Source organism: Pongo pygmaeus, chromosome 19, assembly GCF_028885625.2.
Source record: "Pongo pygmaeus isolate AG05252 chromosome 19, NHGRI_mPonPyg2-v2.0_pri, whole genome shotgun sequence".
Taxonomy (NCBI): Eukaryota; Metazoa; Chordata; class Mammalia; order Primates; family Hominidae; genus Pongo; species Pongo pygmaeus.
Window position 1 is genome coordinate 47,406,354 of NC_072392.2, and position 16,649 is coordinate 47,423,002.

Sequence of the window (16,649 nt, forward strand, 5' to 3'; positions counted from 1 at the left end):
CAAACTCCTGGGCTTAGTGATCCTCCTGAGCAGGTGGGATTACAGGCATGTGCCACGGTGCCTGGATTTTTTCTTTTTTTGTACAAATATTCTTTTTTAAAAACATGATCTGTATGTTACTGTTAATCCACTTTTTATTAATCGGTAAGCACCCTTCATGATTAAGGATTTCATTCATTCATTCATTCATTCATTTAGAGACGAAGTCTCCCTCTGTTGCCCAGGATGGAGTGCAGTGGAGTGATCTCGGCTCACTGCAACCTCCGCCTCCTGGGTTCAAGCAATTATCCTGCCTCAGCCTCCTGAGTAGCTGGGACTACAGGCATGCACCACCAAGCCCGGCTAATTTTTGTACTTTTAGTAGAGAGGGGATTTCACCATATTGGCCAGGCTGGTCTCGAACTCCTTGTGATCCACCCACCTCGGCCTCCCAAAGTGCTGGGATTACAGGTGTGAGCCACCGTGTCTGGCCGATTAAGGATATTAATCATTTCTCATATTTGCTCCAAGTGTATTTCCTAGTTTTTAATTATCTTCACTTGTGTTTATTTTTGAGTAGCTATGTTTTGAAGTTTTATGTAGTCAAATCTGTTCGCTATTTCCTTTGTTTCATCCTATCACTTTTTTACTTCATATGTCCTTACTCATCTAGAAAGCAATTAAATATTCACTTGTTCCTCTTCTTTTTAAAATGGTTCCAAGCTTTTATATACAACTTTTTTTTTTTTTTTTTTTAATAGAGAAGGGCCTCACTCTATCATCCAGGCTGGAGTGCAGTGGTACGATGATAGCTCACTATAGCCCTGACCTCTGGGGCTCAAGCAATCCTCCTGCCACAATCCTCTTGCCTCAACCTCCCAAAGTGCTGGGATTACAGGCGAGAGCCACCACACACAGCCCTCCCTACTCAACTCTTAAATATAGGCAGAACATACTTGGTATCTTATGGTGTATGGTGAAGATGAAGACCTAATTTAAGTCATTCCCCAACCTCATTTCTTAAATGATTTAATCTCTCCCTCATCAGTTTGTGATGCTTCTTTATCAATCTGTTTCTCTTAAACTGATCTGATGGCTGATTCTTGCACACGTATGTTTTAATTATTGTACTGCTATAAAGTGTTCAGACATCTGTACTGTTAAGTCTCAAGTCTCCTTCCTTTCAATATTTTCTTAGCTATTATTGCACTTTTATGTAGAATTTAGAATCATTTAAGTTCTATCTCCATTCTCAATCCTCAAATCCTATGGTTATTTTGATGAAATTACATTAAATTTGTAATAATCTGGGAAGAACTGTTCATGCAGGAACACAATATGCCTTTACATTCACTCAAATCTTCTCTCATATTAATATATATCAATAAAGTTTATACTTTCTTGTTTTGTCAGTCCTACACTTTTTTTTGTCAGGGTTATAGTTCTACATCTCTTATCTGACAAAGAGTCTCAGTGAATTGCTGAAGCTTTTAATTATCTTAGAAAAGTCAAGAAATGTGTTTGAATGCAGAAAAAAAAGTTTTATGTATTACAGGGAAAGGAAAGGGAAGAAAAGGTCAGGAAATATGCTGGGAGAAGATCAACATTTATAAAACTATAGGATATAAAGATGGACAAATATAAAGAGTGGATATTAAATTTATGAGACTTAGTTAAAACCAAGTCAGAACTGACTCTGGGCCCTGTATTATGTGCCACTGTGCTCTCCGTGAACTGTACATTTACAATAAATTCATTGTTCAAAGTCAACTTAAAGAAAAGAGAAAATGACTAGTTCTCTAAAATTAAGGAGGCAACATGGATACTTATGTGGACTTTTCTGCTATGAAGAGAAATGCTGAAGCTAATTAAACTGTAACAGTGAAGAAAATACTTTGTAAGTGTTCCAGAGGTGTGTAAAGTACCAAACTCTTGCCGCTTTGCTTTTATTATCAGAATTTTGGTGGATTTCTCAATGTGGCCTACCAAAAAGTTCCTTCAGAGTTCCTTCAGTTACAGGATACCACAGATATAAAACCAGAAGAGGAAAAAAAGTAAAAATATAAGTGAAAGGCTTCACTGGCAAATTCTGAAATGAAAGGGTTTTCTTTGAATTCTCTTAGAATAATTGTTAGTATTAAAGAAAATTATCATTACTTACTAGATTTGCTAAATCCAGAAATACACTCTTCCAAAAATTCTAATGTAAGGTGTGGCTCATTGGCTGCCAGTGTCTTACTAATAGAGACAATAAAGAGGGTGTTGTTGGCAGGAATACATAAACCTGATGTCTCTAGTAACTGGCCCTCGATTTTTAAATTAAAGGTACAAGTTAAGGCACACAGAAGATTATAGGCAGCTGACCTAGGAGAAAACACAAATGAAGTTGTTTTAAAACGTATTTTTCCTTATAGTTCCAAAATTTTTTCATAACATACAATTTGTGATTCTGTTACAAAGTATGATCAACTATTTTTAAATTTTATGATCAGTTAGAAATAAGATGTTATAATTCTACAGTAAAACCAAAATAACCCTTAATCATTTAGGGATTTTATAAAAAAGGACACACTTGATATAACCATAAGAGCATTGTGAGGCTCCTATGACAGAGGGGTGGGGTATAGGCTTTCCTAAAATAAATCTCACTGGGACATAAAATATGAGAGGACTTATGGTCCTAAGGTGGATCAATAGAAATTAAGTCAGAATAAGGCACACTATACATTTTTAGCAAAGCCAAAACTCAAATTCTGGTTCTCTTTCCCACTAGATCCAGTTATAATGGGGATCATAAGGACAGATATCAGATGGCCCTTCCCTTCATCAAATTAGAATGTGAAAATCTTTAATCAGGATCTGCTGAACTTCTTTCTGGGTGTCCTAAAAGTTACCTTACAAACTGAAGGTTAGAAACAAAATTAACTATAATTAAGTCCTCCCATTTTCCCATGACCTCATTACATCATATACAACCACCAATATGGAAAAACTATAATATCCAGGTTTCATTGAGACCAAACATCACTTACAAATGTCTGAAAATATATTTAAGCAATTTAGGAGACAGCCTAAAAGACTCAGACTCAATTTAAAAATTTTAATTTTCTCCCCTGTCCAGTAAAGGAAATAGTTTGCTCAGTAAATGTCAGGTTTTCCCTACCTCTGAATATTTATCATGCTACTATATTTATGCAACAACCATATAGGGAAAAAAAGCCACTGGAATTTAAGTCTGCCTAAAGGCTTTTTCTCTGGGATGACATGCTTCAGCAAAAAGCAGAAGCTGTCAGAGATTGCTTTAGGTCACTAGAGAAGAATACAGGTTTACCCAGGCTAATAATTGTTAAAAGGTTGTATTTTTCAATGAAGATCTTCGAATTAGAAATTAAAGGCAGGCTTATAGCTCCATTTCCCTAAAATGTGAAAATTAGTGTTATTATTTCTGTTTATGTATCTTTTTTCTTTTTTAAAAAACTTTTTAGTCAGAGTCTCACTATGTTCCCCAGGCTGGTGTGCACTGGCTATTCACAGACATGATTATAGCACACTGCAGCCTTGAACTCCTGAGCTCAAGCTGTCCTCCCGCCTCAGCCTCCTGAGTAGCTGGGACTGCAGTGCCACAGTGCTTGGCTTGTATCTTTTACTAATTCCCAGGAATTCTAAGTTATACAATTTTGACAAAATTTTTATCCTGTGTATTTCAACACATAAAGAATTGGACTTCCTCAACCCAGGATAGGTGTCACAGACACCTATGAGATAAAGGAAGCAAAGCATACACAAAATCTTATGTACAATTTCTGAAGCCCATCCAAGTAAATATATCTTGATTTTTTTCTTTTTCCTTTTAAGTAAAGGAGAATTTGGAATCCTAAAAGGCCCACTATAAAACCTGGGCTATGTTATCCTCAGGGAAAATTTTCAGAAGTTAAGAATTTACATCTGTAAAAATCTTCAAAGTCTCAGGGTACTTGAGACAAAGAATTATCCTAACTTGTTAAGGAGAGGGGAGAAAAGGGAGAAAGGGTGCAAGGAGATGCTGGCAGGGAGGGAAAAGATAAGAAAATACTACTTACTAAGTATAAACTATTTGCTAGTTTGCTATACTATACTACTACACATACTATTTTTTAAGCTTTTGTAGGTATATGAGAAAGGCAATTACCTTTATTTCACAAATAAGGAAATTAGATCTCTGAAAACTTCAGTATCTTGCTCAAAGTACATAGCTAGAAAGTGGCATATCTGTTCAAACCAAATCTACTCACTCCACAGCCGTGCTCTTTCCACATGCATATTCAAATTATTAAGCCTAAATGGAACCAATTACACTCTGCTCAGACAACTTATTTGTCTTAAGATTTATTTTGAGAATTTTGTTAAGAGTGATGTAGGTGGAAAGTATGCAATAATGTTACCAAGTTATTGAACATTAGGCCTTCTTTTGTAAAACGATATTCTGACTTGACTTTTAAACTAAATAGTGATATACTTCTGAAAATGGAAAAAAATTAGAGGACTTAGAGGAAGAAAAACTTAATTTAGGATACTTTGGAAAAAAAATCTGGTATGTCGTGTTGTTTTACATGATGGAGAAAGGACATATATTGGTTTAGTGTGAATCACCCTGTTTGGAATTCCACAGTTCATGTGAATACCCCACAACTTGATGAGGTCACAGTGGTTAACCAACATTGCATACCTTCCAATTTACAATATTAAGGTAGAGGCTGTTTTAAAATTCATTAAATGGTCTCATTTTAAAAGCAACAAACCCCAAATAAAACTGAAGTGAATTTTAAAAAAACCTACCGTAAACTCGGGTCAGAACTGCCTAAATTAAGTAATGCGATATTGAGCAGTGTCCCAGGGACATCTTTTGGCCGAATCTTGGTGTGTTGGGGGATAGAGTCGGGCTGTGACAGTTCCCAGCGAGTCCGGATATGAATGATAGACTGGACAATGGCTTCACACTCCTGGTGCATGAAGGTGAGCGGTGTGCCCTGGTTTGCAATGGTTAAGGTGAACTGGTTCTCATCTACTAGGCAGATTTCTTCAATTTCCGAAGCATAATAAATGTCATTTAGAAAGACTGATTGCCCTAGGACTTTTGTTCGCTCTGCTGAGGTTACTTGGACAGCAGTAGAACCAACCTGGAAAGTGGTGGTGAGGGGGTGAAGTGGAGAAGAATTAAATTCTTTTACATAAAATTCTAAAAGGCTCCAGAAACCAACCAACCAAACAAAACACTATGCCATTTAAGGAAGAGTTCCCACCATTGTATATTCAAATGGTTCAGTAATTATTATGATAAATGTTCTCAAAAGAAACAAAAAGCATTTAAAAATTTTTTAATTTTGCTTTTTAAAAAGGTCAAGAATGTTATAGAAGGCCGGGTGCAGTGGCTCATGCCTGTAATCCCAGCACTTTGGGAGGCCGAGGTGGGCAGATCACTTGAGGTCAGGAGTTCGTGACCAGCCTGGCCAACAACCTTGTCTCTACTAAACCTACAAAAACTAGCCTGCCGTGGCGGTGGGTGCCTATAATCCCAGCTACTGGGGAGGCTGAGGCAGGAGAATCGCTTGAACTTGGGAGGCAGAGGTTGCAGAGAGCCAAAATCATGCCACTGCACTCTGAGATCACGCCACTGCACTCCAGCCTAGGCAACAGAGTGAGCCTCCATATCAAAAAACAAAACAAAACAAAACAAAAAAAAACAATCTTATACAAAAGTACTGATTTCATCCTGAAGGTTCATGTTCCTCACTCTGAAAAAAGCATGTAATAATCAGAAGAACTCTCATTAGTTAATTTCTACTCTCCACACATTCCTACGATTTGAATGACATAACAAACTGCCCTCTCCAAAACACTCTTCTACTTCCAGCCTAAGCTAGAATAAAATGTATATATCTCATATCCTCCACAGGACCTCCATGATGACACAAATGTTGGTCTTCCTACATCTAGATTTACATAACCTTTTATTTTTTGAGACAGAGTCTCCCTCTGTTGCCCAGGCTGGAGTGCAGTGGCGTAATCTCGGCTCACTGCAACCTCCACCTCCCGGGTTCAAGCGATTCTCCTGCTTCAGCCTCCCAAGTAGCTGAGATTACAGGTGCCCACCACCATGCCCGGCTAATGTTTGTATTTTTAGTAGAGACGGGGTTTCACTGTGTTGGCCAGGCTGGTCTTGAACTCCTGATCTCACGCGATCTGCCCACCTTGACATCCCAAAGTGTTTGGATTACAGGCGTGAGCCACTGCGACAGCCTTACGTGACATTTTATACACCATTATGGGGGTAGGACACCTAGGGAGGCCAGGATATAGTCTAGTCAGTCAAGAAAAGCAATGAATCGTTTGCAAAACACAGACTGAAACTTACTTTAATAGAAACTTTGGTGTCTTTGTGAGCTAGCTTGAGAGCATTGTGGAATACCTTCAGGTCCTCTTCTAAAGCCAAGGTGGCAGCAGGTAGTTTCTGTTGTTCATGCTCTATGTGCTCAGCCAGTTTCCCAGGACAGTCTATGAAAACAAGCCTTTTGCTACCTTTGAGGCCAGTCAGCAGCCGCTCATGATACTTAGTGTACTCCCTGACCCAGGAATTACAGTTATAGATATAGACTGCGGAGACGTTGTCGTAAGCAAAGCCAGGAAAAACAACAAACCACTTAGAGAGAAAGTCTGTTTTAAAGCGATTGCTAGGCCCGGTATGGGTAAGGTCCACTACAATTTCATATGGCTTTGCATAATATGGCTTTAAAGTCAGTAAGACATGGTATATCAGCAAATCACCATTGATTTGACCAGTTTTGAACCTAAGGAAAATGACAAAAAAAGACAAAGATTATTAGCAGTGTTTAAAATAAATATACAGATGCCACTAAACGATTTTATGATTCATTTTCTAGAGAGAATAATATAAAACAATTCTTCAAAGTCTGGATTCATTTTTTAAATCAGTTGTTTTTTTGGACACTGAGAAATAAGGCTAAGAGAAGAGACAAATCTCCAATTCAAAAATTTTGAGCCACGACAACAATAAAAAATTTGCCCATGAGTCAAGAAAGGAAGAAAACAGTGGGAATTAGTTGGTTGCCTGCAGGGCTCACCAAACTCCTTAGGCAAATAGTCTGGTAGGAATGACCCATCTGGAGCTCTGGAGTGAAATGGTTTTAGCCAATCCATTTATCCCACCTTGATCACAGACTGATTCAGCAATGAACACATTATTCAAACCAGGACAACCAGGGCCAAAGAGGCCCAGTTCAGGTAGTTTAGCTTAAATTGTTGGGATTTGAGATGTTTCTTTCCTGGTGTTTATAAACAAGGGAATACGTAGCCCTAGGAGTTGCTAGCTCATATTCTGGGATATGAAAGAAGAGCCTCCCAAAAGACTGAAGAGGAGCTGAGAAATAAAGAGACAAACTGGAGCCCTGGCCATATCATTTGTGTATTAGATAAAGCCTCTCCTGGGGTCAAATTTATCCCAGGACTACTCAGTTATATAAGCCAATAAATAAGCATTTTTTGATTAAGCCATATTAGGTCATATATTGCTTAAAACCAAAAGAATACTAATAAATGTGAGCAGCCACAGAGAGGACCATGAAAAAGCTCTGAAGTAATGGTACTAAAGTTTCAAATCAAAACAATCTATATTAACTTAGGCCCAAAGCTTTCTGTATGTGATGATTCTGATGATAATACTACTAAGTAAGTTAAAATAAATCTTTACCTCAGAGGTTGGTTAATGGATATAAAAATATAATCAGGGCTGGGCACAGTGGCTCACGCCTGTATTCCCAGCACTCTGGGAGGCTGAGGCAGGTGGGTTACATAAGGCCAGGAGTTCAAGACCAGCCTGGTCAACATGGCAAAACGCTGTCTCTACTAAAAATACAAAAATTAGCCAGGCATGGTGGTACATGTCTGTAATCCCAGCTACTTGGGAAGCTGAGGCATGAGAATCACTTGGACCTGGGAGGCAGAGGCTTCAGTGAGCTGAGATTGTACCACTGCACTTCAGCCTGGGCAACAGTGAGACTGTCTCAAAAAATAATAATAAAATAAATAATATATGTATTGTTATAATTAGATAGAAGGAACAAGTTCTACTATTCATGGTAGGGTGACTAGTTAATAATAACATTGTATATTTCAAAACAGCTAGATGAAACAATTTCTTTTCTTTGAGGCAATGGATATCCTAATCACCCTGATTTAATCATTACACATTACATGCATGTATCAAAATATCACACGTACAGGCAGGGCATGGTGGCTCACGCCTGCAATCCCAGCACTTTGGGAAGCCAAGACGGGCGGATCACCTGCAGTCAGGAGGTCAAGACTAGCCTAGCCAACATGGTGAAACCCCGTCTATACTAAAACTACAAAAATTAGCTGGGCGTGGTGGCATGTGCCTGTAGCCCCAGCTACTTGGGAGACTGAGGCAGGAGAATTGCTTGAACCTGGGAGGCGGAGTTTGCAGTGAGCTGAGATTGCGCCACTGCACTCCAGCCTGGGCGATACAGTGAGATTCCAACAACAAAAAAAACAAAAACAAAACAAAAAATTCACACATACTCCATTAATATGTACAAATTATCATGTATCAATAAAAAACTTCACCTCAGAGTTTTTAATCTTGTTGGGAGAAAATAAGATAAAAATATGACAAGTCAAATGATTTTAAAACAACACAAATATTTCAAGATAGAAGATATGAGGTAGCATGTAATCATTTATCAAAGGAAATGCAGAGAAATACTATTATTAAGACAAAGGAGAGAGAGAGAGAGATCAAAACAAGCTGCGCAGTCAGTGAAAGCTACATAGAAGATACAGTGGCTGAATCGGGTAAGGAGGACTGCAGAACTCAGCAAGAGGACTGGGCAGGCCTTATGGAGAAAGGCAAAAAGGAAAAGAAACAGGTAACTAGATGTGTTGAAGAGACAGCTAGTCTAGCCAGAATGGAGGATTCAGGTAGGGAAGTTTTGAGAGATAAAGCTGGGAAAATACAGAATAGTCAAATTGTGGAGAGACCATAACGGCCCAACCAAAGGGCTTAGGTTTTCTACTAGGGGCTCACCATTTCTCAGCATATGTTCTGTGGACTACTGGCGTCAGAATCAACTGTGGTGCTTGATAAAAATGCAGTTTCCTGGTCCCAACCTGGACCTACTAAATATGGATCTATGTAGTGGGGCCTGGAAATTTTTATCTTTTTTTTTTTTTTTTCCTTAACTCAGGCTGGACTGCAGTGGCACGGTCACAGCTCACTGCAGCCTTGACCTCCCCAGGCTCAGGTGATCCTCCCACCTCAGCCTCCTGAGTAGCTGGGACTACAGATAAGCGTCACCATGCCCGGCTAGTTTTTTTGGTTTTTTTTTTAAATTTTTTGTAGAGACAGGATTTTGCCATGCTGCCCAGGCTGGTCTCGAATTTCTGTGGCTCAAGTAATCCTCCCGCCTCAGCCTCCCAAAGTGCTGAGATTACAGGTGTGAGCCACCATGTCCTGCTTTTATTATTTTTAAACAATCTTCTCATCTGATGTTTATGTACACAAACATTTCTGAATCATTGTTGTATGTATTAGGGAATTGTTCAACTGGTCTTATTTTCCCTTAAAGAAAGGTGTGATATGACCAAAGAAAGTGATGCATACAAGATATAAGGATTCAGGGCTACCGAAAAGGCACTGTAGAGTCTAGGTATGACCTGATAAGGATCTAAAATACTACTGTTGACAGTAAAAACAGGGAAAAAGAAACTGATCCAACAATATGAAGGAAGGACCAACATGATTCAAAGTCTGATCAGGACTGAGAGGACTTAAATTAAAATGATGTGTTGTATACTAAGCCTCTGATATTAGAATGTTGCTATCATGAACAGAAACAAGAAGACAGTGACAAGCAGCCTCCTTTAAAGAAAAAATAAAGTTCTTTTTATTTTATTAATTTAATTAATTTTTGAGAGATGGAGTCTTGCTATGTTACCCAGGCTGGATTTGAACTCCTGGGCTCCAGTGATCCTCCTACCTCAGCCTACCTAGTAGCTGGGATTACAGATATGTGCTGCCATATCCAGTTCTTTTTTTGAGACAGAGTCTTACTCTGTCTTCCTGGCTGGAGTGCAGTGGCATGATCTTAGCTCATGCAGCCAAGATCTCATGATCTCTGCAGCCTCCACCTCCCGGGTTCAAGCAATTCTCCTGTCTCAGCCTCCCAAGTAGCTGGGACTACAGGTGCATGCCACCCTGCCTGGTTAATTTTTATATTTTTAGTAGAGACAAGTTTTCTCTATGTTGGCCAGACTGGTCTTGAACTCCTGGCCTCAAGTGATCTGCCTGCGTCACCCTCCCAAAGTGCTGGAATTAGAGGCATGAGCCACTGCATCCAGCCCATACCCAGTTCTTAAAGTCTGTTTCAGTCATGTTAAACTTGAGGTGATGACAGGATGTTTGACAGTTGTGTGTGTGTGTGTGTGTGTGTGTGTGTGTGTGTGTATACACACTACACCACATGAAAGCATTTTCTGTCCCATATAATCTAAGTTTACTAGATATTTTCTCAAATAATTGCTGCAGTTCCACAATTGTATATTATCTGATCAGTATCCCATGGACTCCAAACTCACATTTTCAAATCAGTCTGTAGATTTCAAATAAGTGTTTTAGAGAAGATTTGAAATGGAAGATACCATTTCAAAACCTCTTTTGAATGACACTAAAGCATGGAGCAGGCCTATAGAATGAGCATACTGTCAAAAGGCATTAAGTGGAAAACCCTCCCTGCTCTGGAGGCGGGGATTTGTTCTACAAAGCCTCCTGTCATGCCAGTGGCCAACTAGAGAAGTTGGAGTTTTTTCTTTTCTTTTTTTTTTTTTTTCCTCCTGTGACATGTGCTTTAGTTGCAGTGGAAAGGAAATGTGTCATCTGTGGTTTGGTTTTAAAAGTGGAAAACTAGCTGCACATATCCTTTTTTACTGCAGATTTACTTTAAGGCTCATATTCTCCAAGTCTATTCTGCTTTAAATAAGAAGACAAGAAAAGAAGTGGTTTATCAAAATCACGTTATAATCAGATTTTGACCAAGCATTTTGTAAGGTAGGTCATATATATACGGCTTTTCTTATGCCTTTTCACTTCTAACGTTTGACAGATTAGCGTTCGAGGAAATGCTATCAAAGTATGTAAGAATCTCACTAACAAACTAGAATCGCAAGTGACTGAAAATGTATACTATTTTTCTGTCCTATTACATAAATTTTAAGTTAGAAATGAAAAGATTTGCCATCACCATGGAGTTTTAAATTAGGATTATGAAGGATCTAAGTTTGGACTCCTCAAGTAAACTGGAAATGTTTCGTTATTTTTCAAAAGTTAAAAAATAAATTTCTCATTACTAATGCTTGGACATTACAAATTCTACTGCAAATAAATTCTACTGAAAATGATCAGATATAAGAAAACTTTTGATAACACAACCTGGCCTCCAAGGCATAAACTGGTGTAAAAACATTCCTCAATTCTCAGGCATTTGTAAGGGCAAGAGAAAGTCTCATTTTGTCATACAGTTTGTTTATTTGGGCACTGCAGTACATCTGGCTGAAGACAATCAACAGCAGGCCTATTATCTGTTCCGTGGCAAGCAGTGTTAAAATGTGTACCAATACTATGATGTATACTACACTGTTAATGAACTAATGTGAAAAGAATAATCTACTTTAAATCATTCTAGCATCTAATACAGAAGTCCAGTCAAGTATAAAAAGATGGAAATTACTTGCTAATCCAATTTCAAGTATTTCTTTTTTGTGAAAGAATCATGAAATATCCAAAGATTTATGTCACTAAACTTAAAAATTAAAGCTGAACACTATTATACAAAAGCCAGTGACTTGTGCCTTTAACTGTCTACTAAAGGTCATAATCTAAAAAGTAATCTTAATCCTAGAATATTTAATAAAGAGTTTTTCCTCCCTACTATTAATATGAAATATAGTCTCCAGTTAGCATTGTTTATTACATGCTACTTTTGTTTGTATAACTCAATATATCACATTTCTTATTTTCAATTTCTGTATTTTAATAGTATACAAATGTTAGCCAATGACATATAACAACCATTTCTTATAAAACCTTGATGTTCAAAAGCCTGACTAGCAGTGGCATCCATGTTGCTTAGGAGTTGGTTTGGAAACAAAGACTTTCAGGCCCTACCTATACTAGCTAGGTAAGAATCTGCTTTTTTTTTTTTTTTTTTTTTTTTTTTTAGTAATAAAAAGGACTCCTAAGTACATTTGAGAAGAATTTCTATAGCATACATAGGGTTCTTAACCAGGCAATTTCATTTAGTAAATCTCAGGAGAACAATATAGTTTTGCTTTTAGTTCATTCAAATAAATGCTAACAATAAAATATTCCTTTCAAAAGTAGCTCAAGACAAACTGGTATATTATTATAAGATACCTCAATAATGATTATAAATCTTTCCTGCTGGGTTAGCAGTACATGGAACTGTTAAATTCTAAGATATGCCATTTCTGTTTAAATCAATCATTTGGTAGATAATAAAAATGTATAATATAACTTGTCTCCTTTTTTTACGAGTTTCCAGCAAGCTCAGCGCCAAAGTGGAAATTCAACATTTTCAATTATATGTTGAGATGCTTATAATCTGCCACTTCATACCAAATCATCAAGATCCTGATGCTCTATTTCTATTTTATTACACTTTTTTTTTTTACAATGATGTCAAAATCAGAAAAAATGCTAGGTATAAATGATGCTTTAAAAGAAAACCCAGCAACTTTTTTTGAACTTTTAAGTCTACTCAGAAGAAATTTGCTGCTTTTTTTTTTTTTTTTTTTTTTTCAGATTTTTAGGTTGAGAAAACCAGTATGCCTTTGCCTTCAGAAAGACACAGTCAGTCCAGGGAAATATAAATGAAAAGAGACAACCACCACAGTAAAATTGCATTCACAAATACACTTATAAATGTATTTCTAAGTACCAGCTTTATTCTAAGCTTCAAGATGAACACCCAAGAAAAAAAAAGAACACCTTGAATTTCTATTTGAAGTTCAGTTTCTTTTGGTTGCTACCAAACTTCCCCTCTTTCCACCAAAAAAATTTGCATTTTTATTTCATACATGAAGCAAGAAGCTCAAGGCCACATTTCTTCTGTAAAGATTGGTGACAGGTTAGAGGGTGGGTAGTTTCTGCAAGAATGATCCTTAATTTTTTTTTTTTAAAGAAGGAATCAGAAAAGTAAAAGCAGAACTGACTCAAAGCAGAAGTCTAGCATGCTTCAAAGGAAGAAAACTATATAAAGCCATGATATTCCACTTAAAATGATTAATATTTATTTGTAATGCTAACTTCTAGCACCTAAAAGTGTAATAGAAATTAAAATACTTCTTCATACATAGCTGAATAGAAAAGAAATTCAGTTGAGAAGGAATTCAGGGTAGCGAATATTAGGCATAAGCTTGTAGTTTACTTGTAACATCTCAACACTATCTTTTAACTACAATTACCAAAACTAGGATCCATTATTCTTTCACAAACTAACAAATTATATTGCTATCCCAACAGATTGCCAAGTATGCCCACGGACATGGAACACACAGGACATTACCTACATCTTGCCTTTCTGATAACAACAGTTTTTTCTTTGTCTCCTGGAACAAAAGCAAACTATACCCATCTGTGGGCTAACAGTACTTCTTCCTGGGATTCAGTTATTCAAAACAAGACAGGCAGAAACCAAAATGAAAACATTAACACAAACCCTATAACTCCTGAAGTAGATTATAAAGGTAATTCTACAAACATGCCTGAAACTTCTCACATCGTATCTTTAACTTCTAAATCTGAACAGGAGCTTTATATACCTTCTGTCGTCAGCAACAGTCCTTCAACAGTACAGAGCATTGAAAACACAAGCAAAAGTCATGGTGAAATTTTCAAAAAGGATTTCTGTGCGGAAAACAACAACAACATGGCAATGCTAATTTGCTTAATTATAATTGCAGTGCTTTTTCTTATCTGTACCTTTCTATTTCTATCAACTGTGGTTTTGGCAAACAAAGTCTCTTCTCTCAGACGATCAAAACAAGTAGGCAAGCGTCAGCCTAGAAGCAATGGCGATTTTCTGGCAAGCGGTCTATGGCCCGCTGAATCAGACACTTGGAAAAGAACAAAACAGCTCACAGGACCCAACCTAGTGATGCAATCTACTGGAGTGCTCACAGCTACAAGGGAAAGAAAAGATGAAGAAGGAACTGAAAAACTTACTAACAAACAGATGGGTTAGTGAAGAAAAATGCAAAGTAGCAATGAGAAGGGTTATGGAGTAAAAATGAAGTCAGTTGGTATTTAATCCCAAAGTGTTGTTCTGATGATCTAAAATTTGACATGGTAGACCCTGCAATTTAGAATCAAGCAGGTGAGACAGGGAGAAATATGCCTGCTTAATTACTTAAACTGTGTACTTTTGTTTTGACACTGAATATTTTAAAAAGCAAATAATAAAATAACTAAGCATTTGAGGAAAGTTTTAAGGATAAATTGAGGAAACTGATTAATAGAGATAGCAAGGGATAATTAAATAAATATTCCCCATGTAGCAATAGTGGTTAGATGATCTTTGTCTGAATGTAATTAAACTTTGAATAGTTTTAGTGTGTCCTTAAAGCCAAGTATATGCTTTAACATCAAATGGAAGTCAAATTCCTAATGCATAGATAGAGCTAAACTGTGTTAATTTAATGGTATCTTCTTTGCTGGGTGTGGCAGAATCCATACCAGCTTATCAATCAACACAGTTAATTTTAGAATAGATCCTTTATCTTTCCATATGGCACACGTAAGAAAGTGTTTTTTTACTATTAATATTAAATTAAAACCTTTACTTTTGTATAATAAATTAAAACTCAGAATAAACCTGTGACCATGTATATTTGCATTCACTTTATTACTTTAGAGAACACGTTGTAAAGATCAATAAGAAATACAGCACGACTAAAATAAATAAGATTTATAGCCACACCAATAGGCTAAGTGTAAATGCAAAGTATGTTTCACTGTTTATGATTAATAATATTCATCTTTTCTATAAATACTACTTACTGGAACATTAACAACAAGTACCCAAAGGTTGATTAATTTTTGGACTTCAAGGATGCCAAGTAGCCTAATGATTGATTAGGGTTGTGTGTGTGTGTGTGTGTGTGTGTATGTGTTCAAATCTGGAAAACTGGATACTTCAGGTTATAATTTAACCTTTAAAGAAACTGGCTTTAAGTAAAATAATGACTTACATTTAAGTTGAGACCCCCCCCCCATCTTCAATTAAATATGTTACAAAAATTGGTTTGAGAGACTTTCCAAATATCTACTGAAATTAACACAGGGCTAAGATCAGGCCACATTTCAAAAATCTCATCCCTTACTGGGCATTTATTTTGGGCAATATATTAACCATTTTAAAAATATTTTTTATATGTTTTTTCCCAAGTATGACTACAATCTTACTCTCCCTTCTAAGCTAGTGATTCTTACCCTGGCTGCATGTCAGAATCACCTGAAGAGTTTTTAAAAAACACCAATGCCTAATTCCCATGTCTTCCTTCTGATGCAACTGGAATGGGGTGAACTCTAAGCATTGGTAATTTTTACATAACTCTCAAGGTGATAACTGCTCTTGGTCATCAAATTCAAACGTCTAGCTATTATTAAAATGAGAGGAAAAAATAAAGCATCATTTTTATTAACAATTTATTAGCAATTTGTAAAAAACAAATCTATTCTCTAAACAAGAAATCATAACAATATTATTCCAGATAAAGTTAAGTGTCAACAAAGTAAAAAGGAAAGCATGAGAATATTCATGCTAGTCATGGTGACTGAAATGAGGTTATCTTTTGAGGGGAAAAATGACCCAGATTAGAAATGAAACTAGGCAGACTTCCCATTCTGTGCAAAAATTGAAAATTTGAGATTGTGCACCAGTACATCCAGGAGTAACACAAAGCACTCCTTGAATCAAGGGTCGTAAATAAATACTTGTCAGAGAAAATTAAAAGAAATTAATATCACCATAAAAATAGGAAATTATTTTCATATTCAACATACTGGTCAAACATTTTCTCACCAGAGAGCTTCTACCACAAGGATATTTAAAAGAATATTTAAAATTCACCACTCACTATCTTGGCTATTAAACATATACTCTCAGAATGGTGCTATCCAATGATAGTTACTGAACAAACAGAAGTGTTTCCTTTCCAAATGACAGGTATTTTAAAATGGTAGATAAGATATCTTTGAGTTCAAAATATAAAAGTCATTTAGTTTTGAACAAAAACACATTCCCTACCCCTGGGTATTACAGTTCACCAGCTTAATTCAGGGATTTAAAAATAGTCAATCAGGTCAGGCACAGTGGCTTACACCTATAATCCTGGGAGGATCACCTGAGGCCAGGAGTTTGAGGCCAGCCTGCACAACAAAGTAAGAGCCTCATCTTTACAATAAATAAATAAGCCAGCCAGCGAGCATAGTAGCATGTGCCTGTAGTCCTAGCTACTCGAGAGGCTGAGGCAGGAGGATTGCTTGAGGTCAGGAGTTCAACACCAGCCTGCGCAACACA

The 16,649-nt window shown here is 36.9% G+C and overlaps 2 protein-coding genes across 5 annotated transcripts in view; one reads left to right on the plus strand and one right to left on the minus strand.

Annotated features, from left to right (window-relative positions):
• NF1 (neurofibromin 1) overlaps positions 1–16,649 on the minus strand; it is a 282,604-nt gene that overhangs the window by 41,314 nt on the left and 224,641 nt on the right. For all 3 annotated transcript variants that reach the window (XM_063656134.1, XM_054459933.2, XM_054459932.2), the window contains 3 exons: positions 6,371–6,803; positions 4,795–5,135; positions 2,141–2,343 (listed from right to left, as the gene is read on the minus strand). In XM_063656134.1, coding sequence (XP_063512204.1) covers positions 2,141–2,343; positions 4,795–5,135; positions 6,371–6,803 — 977 coding nt within the window. The remainder of the gene's footprint in view (positions 1–2,140; positions 2,344–4,794; positions 5,136–6,370; positions 6,804–16,649) is intronic.
• Positions 10,930–14,955, plus strand: EVI2A (ecotropic viral integration site 2A). Of its 2 annotated transcripts, none has more exons than XM_054459936.2 (2): positions 10,930–11,098; positions 13,592–14,955. In XM_054459936.2, the coding sequence occupies exon 2, from the start codon at positions 13,602–13,604 to the stop codon at positions 14,310–14,312; it is 711 nt and encodes a 236-aa protein (XP_054315911.1). In that variant the 5' UTR covers positions 10,930–11,098; positions 13,592–13,601; the 3' UTR covers positions 14,313–14,955. The 2 variants fall into 2 exon arrangements, with proteins under 2 accessions (XP_054315911.1, XP_054315913.1); XM_054459938.2 differs by lacking the exon at positions 10,930–11,098 and adding an exon at positions 11,121–12,227.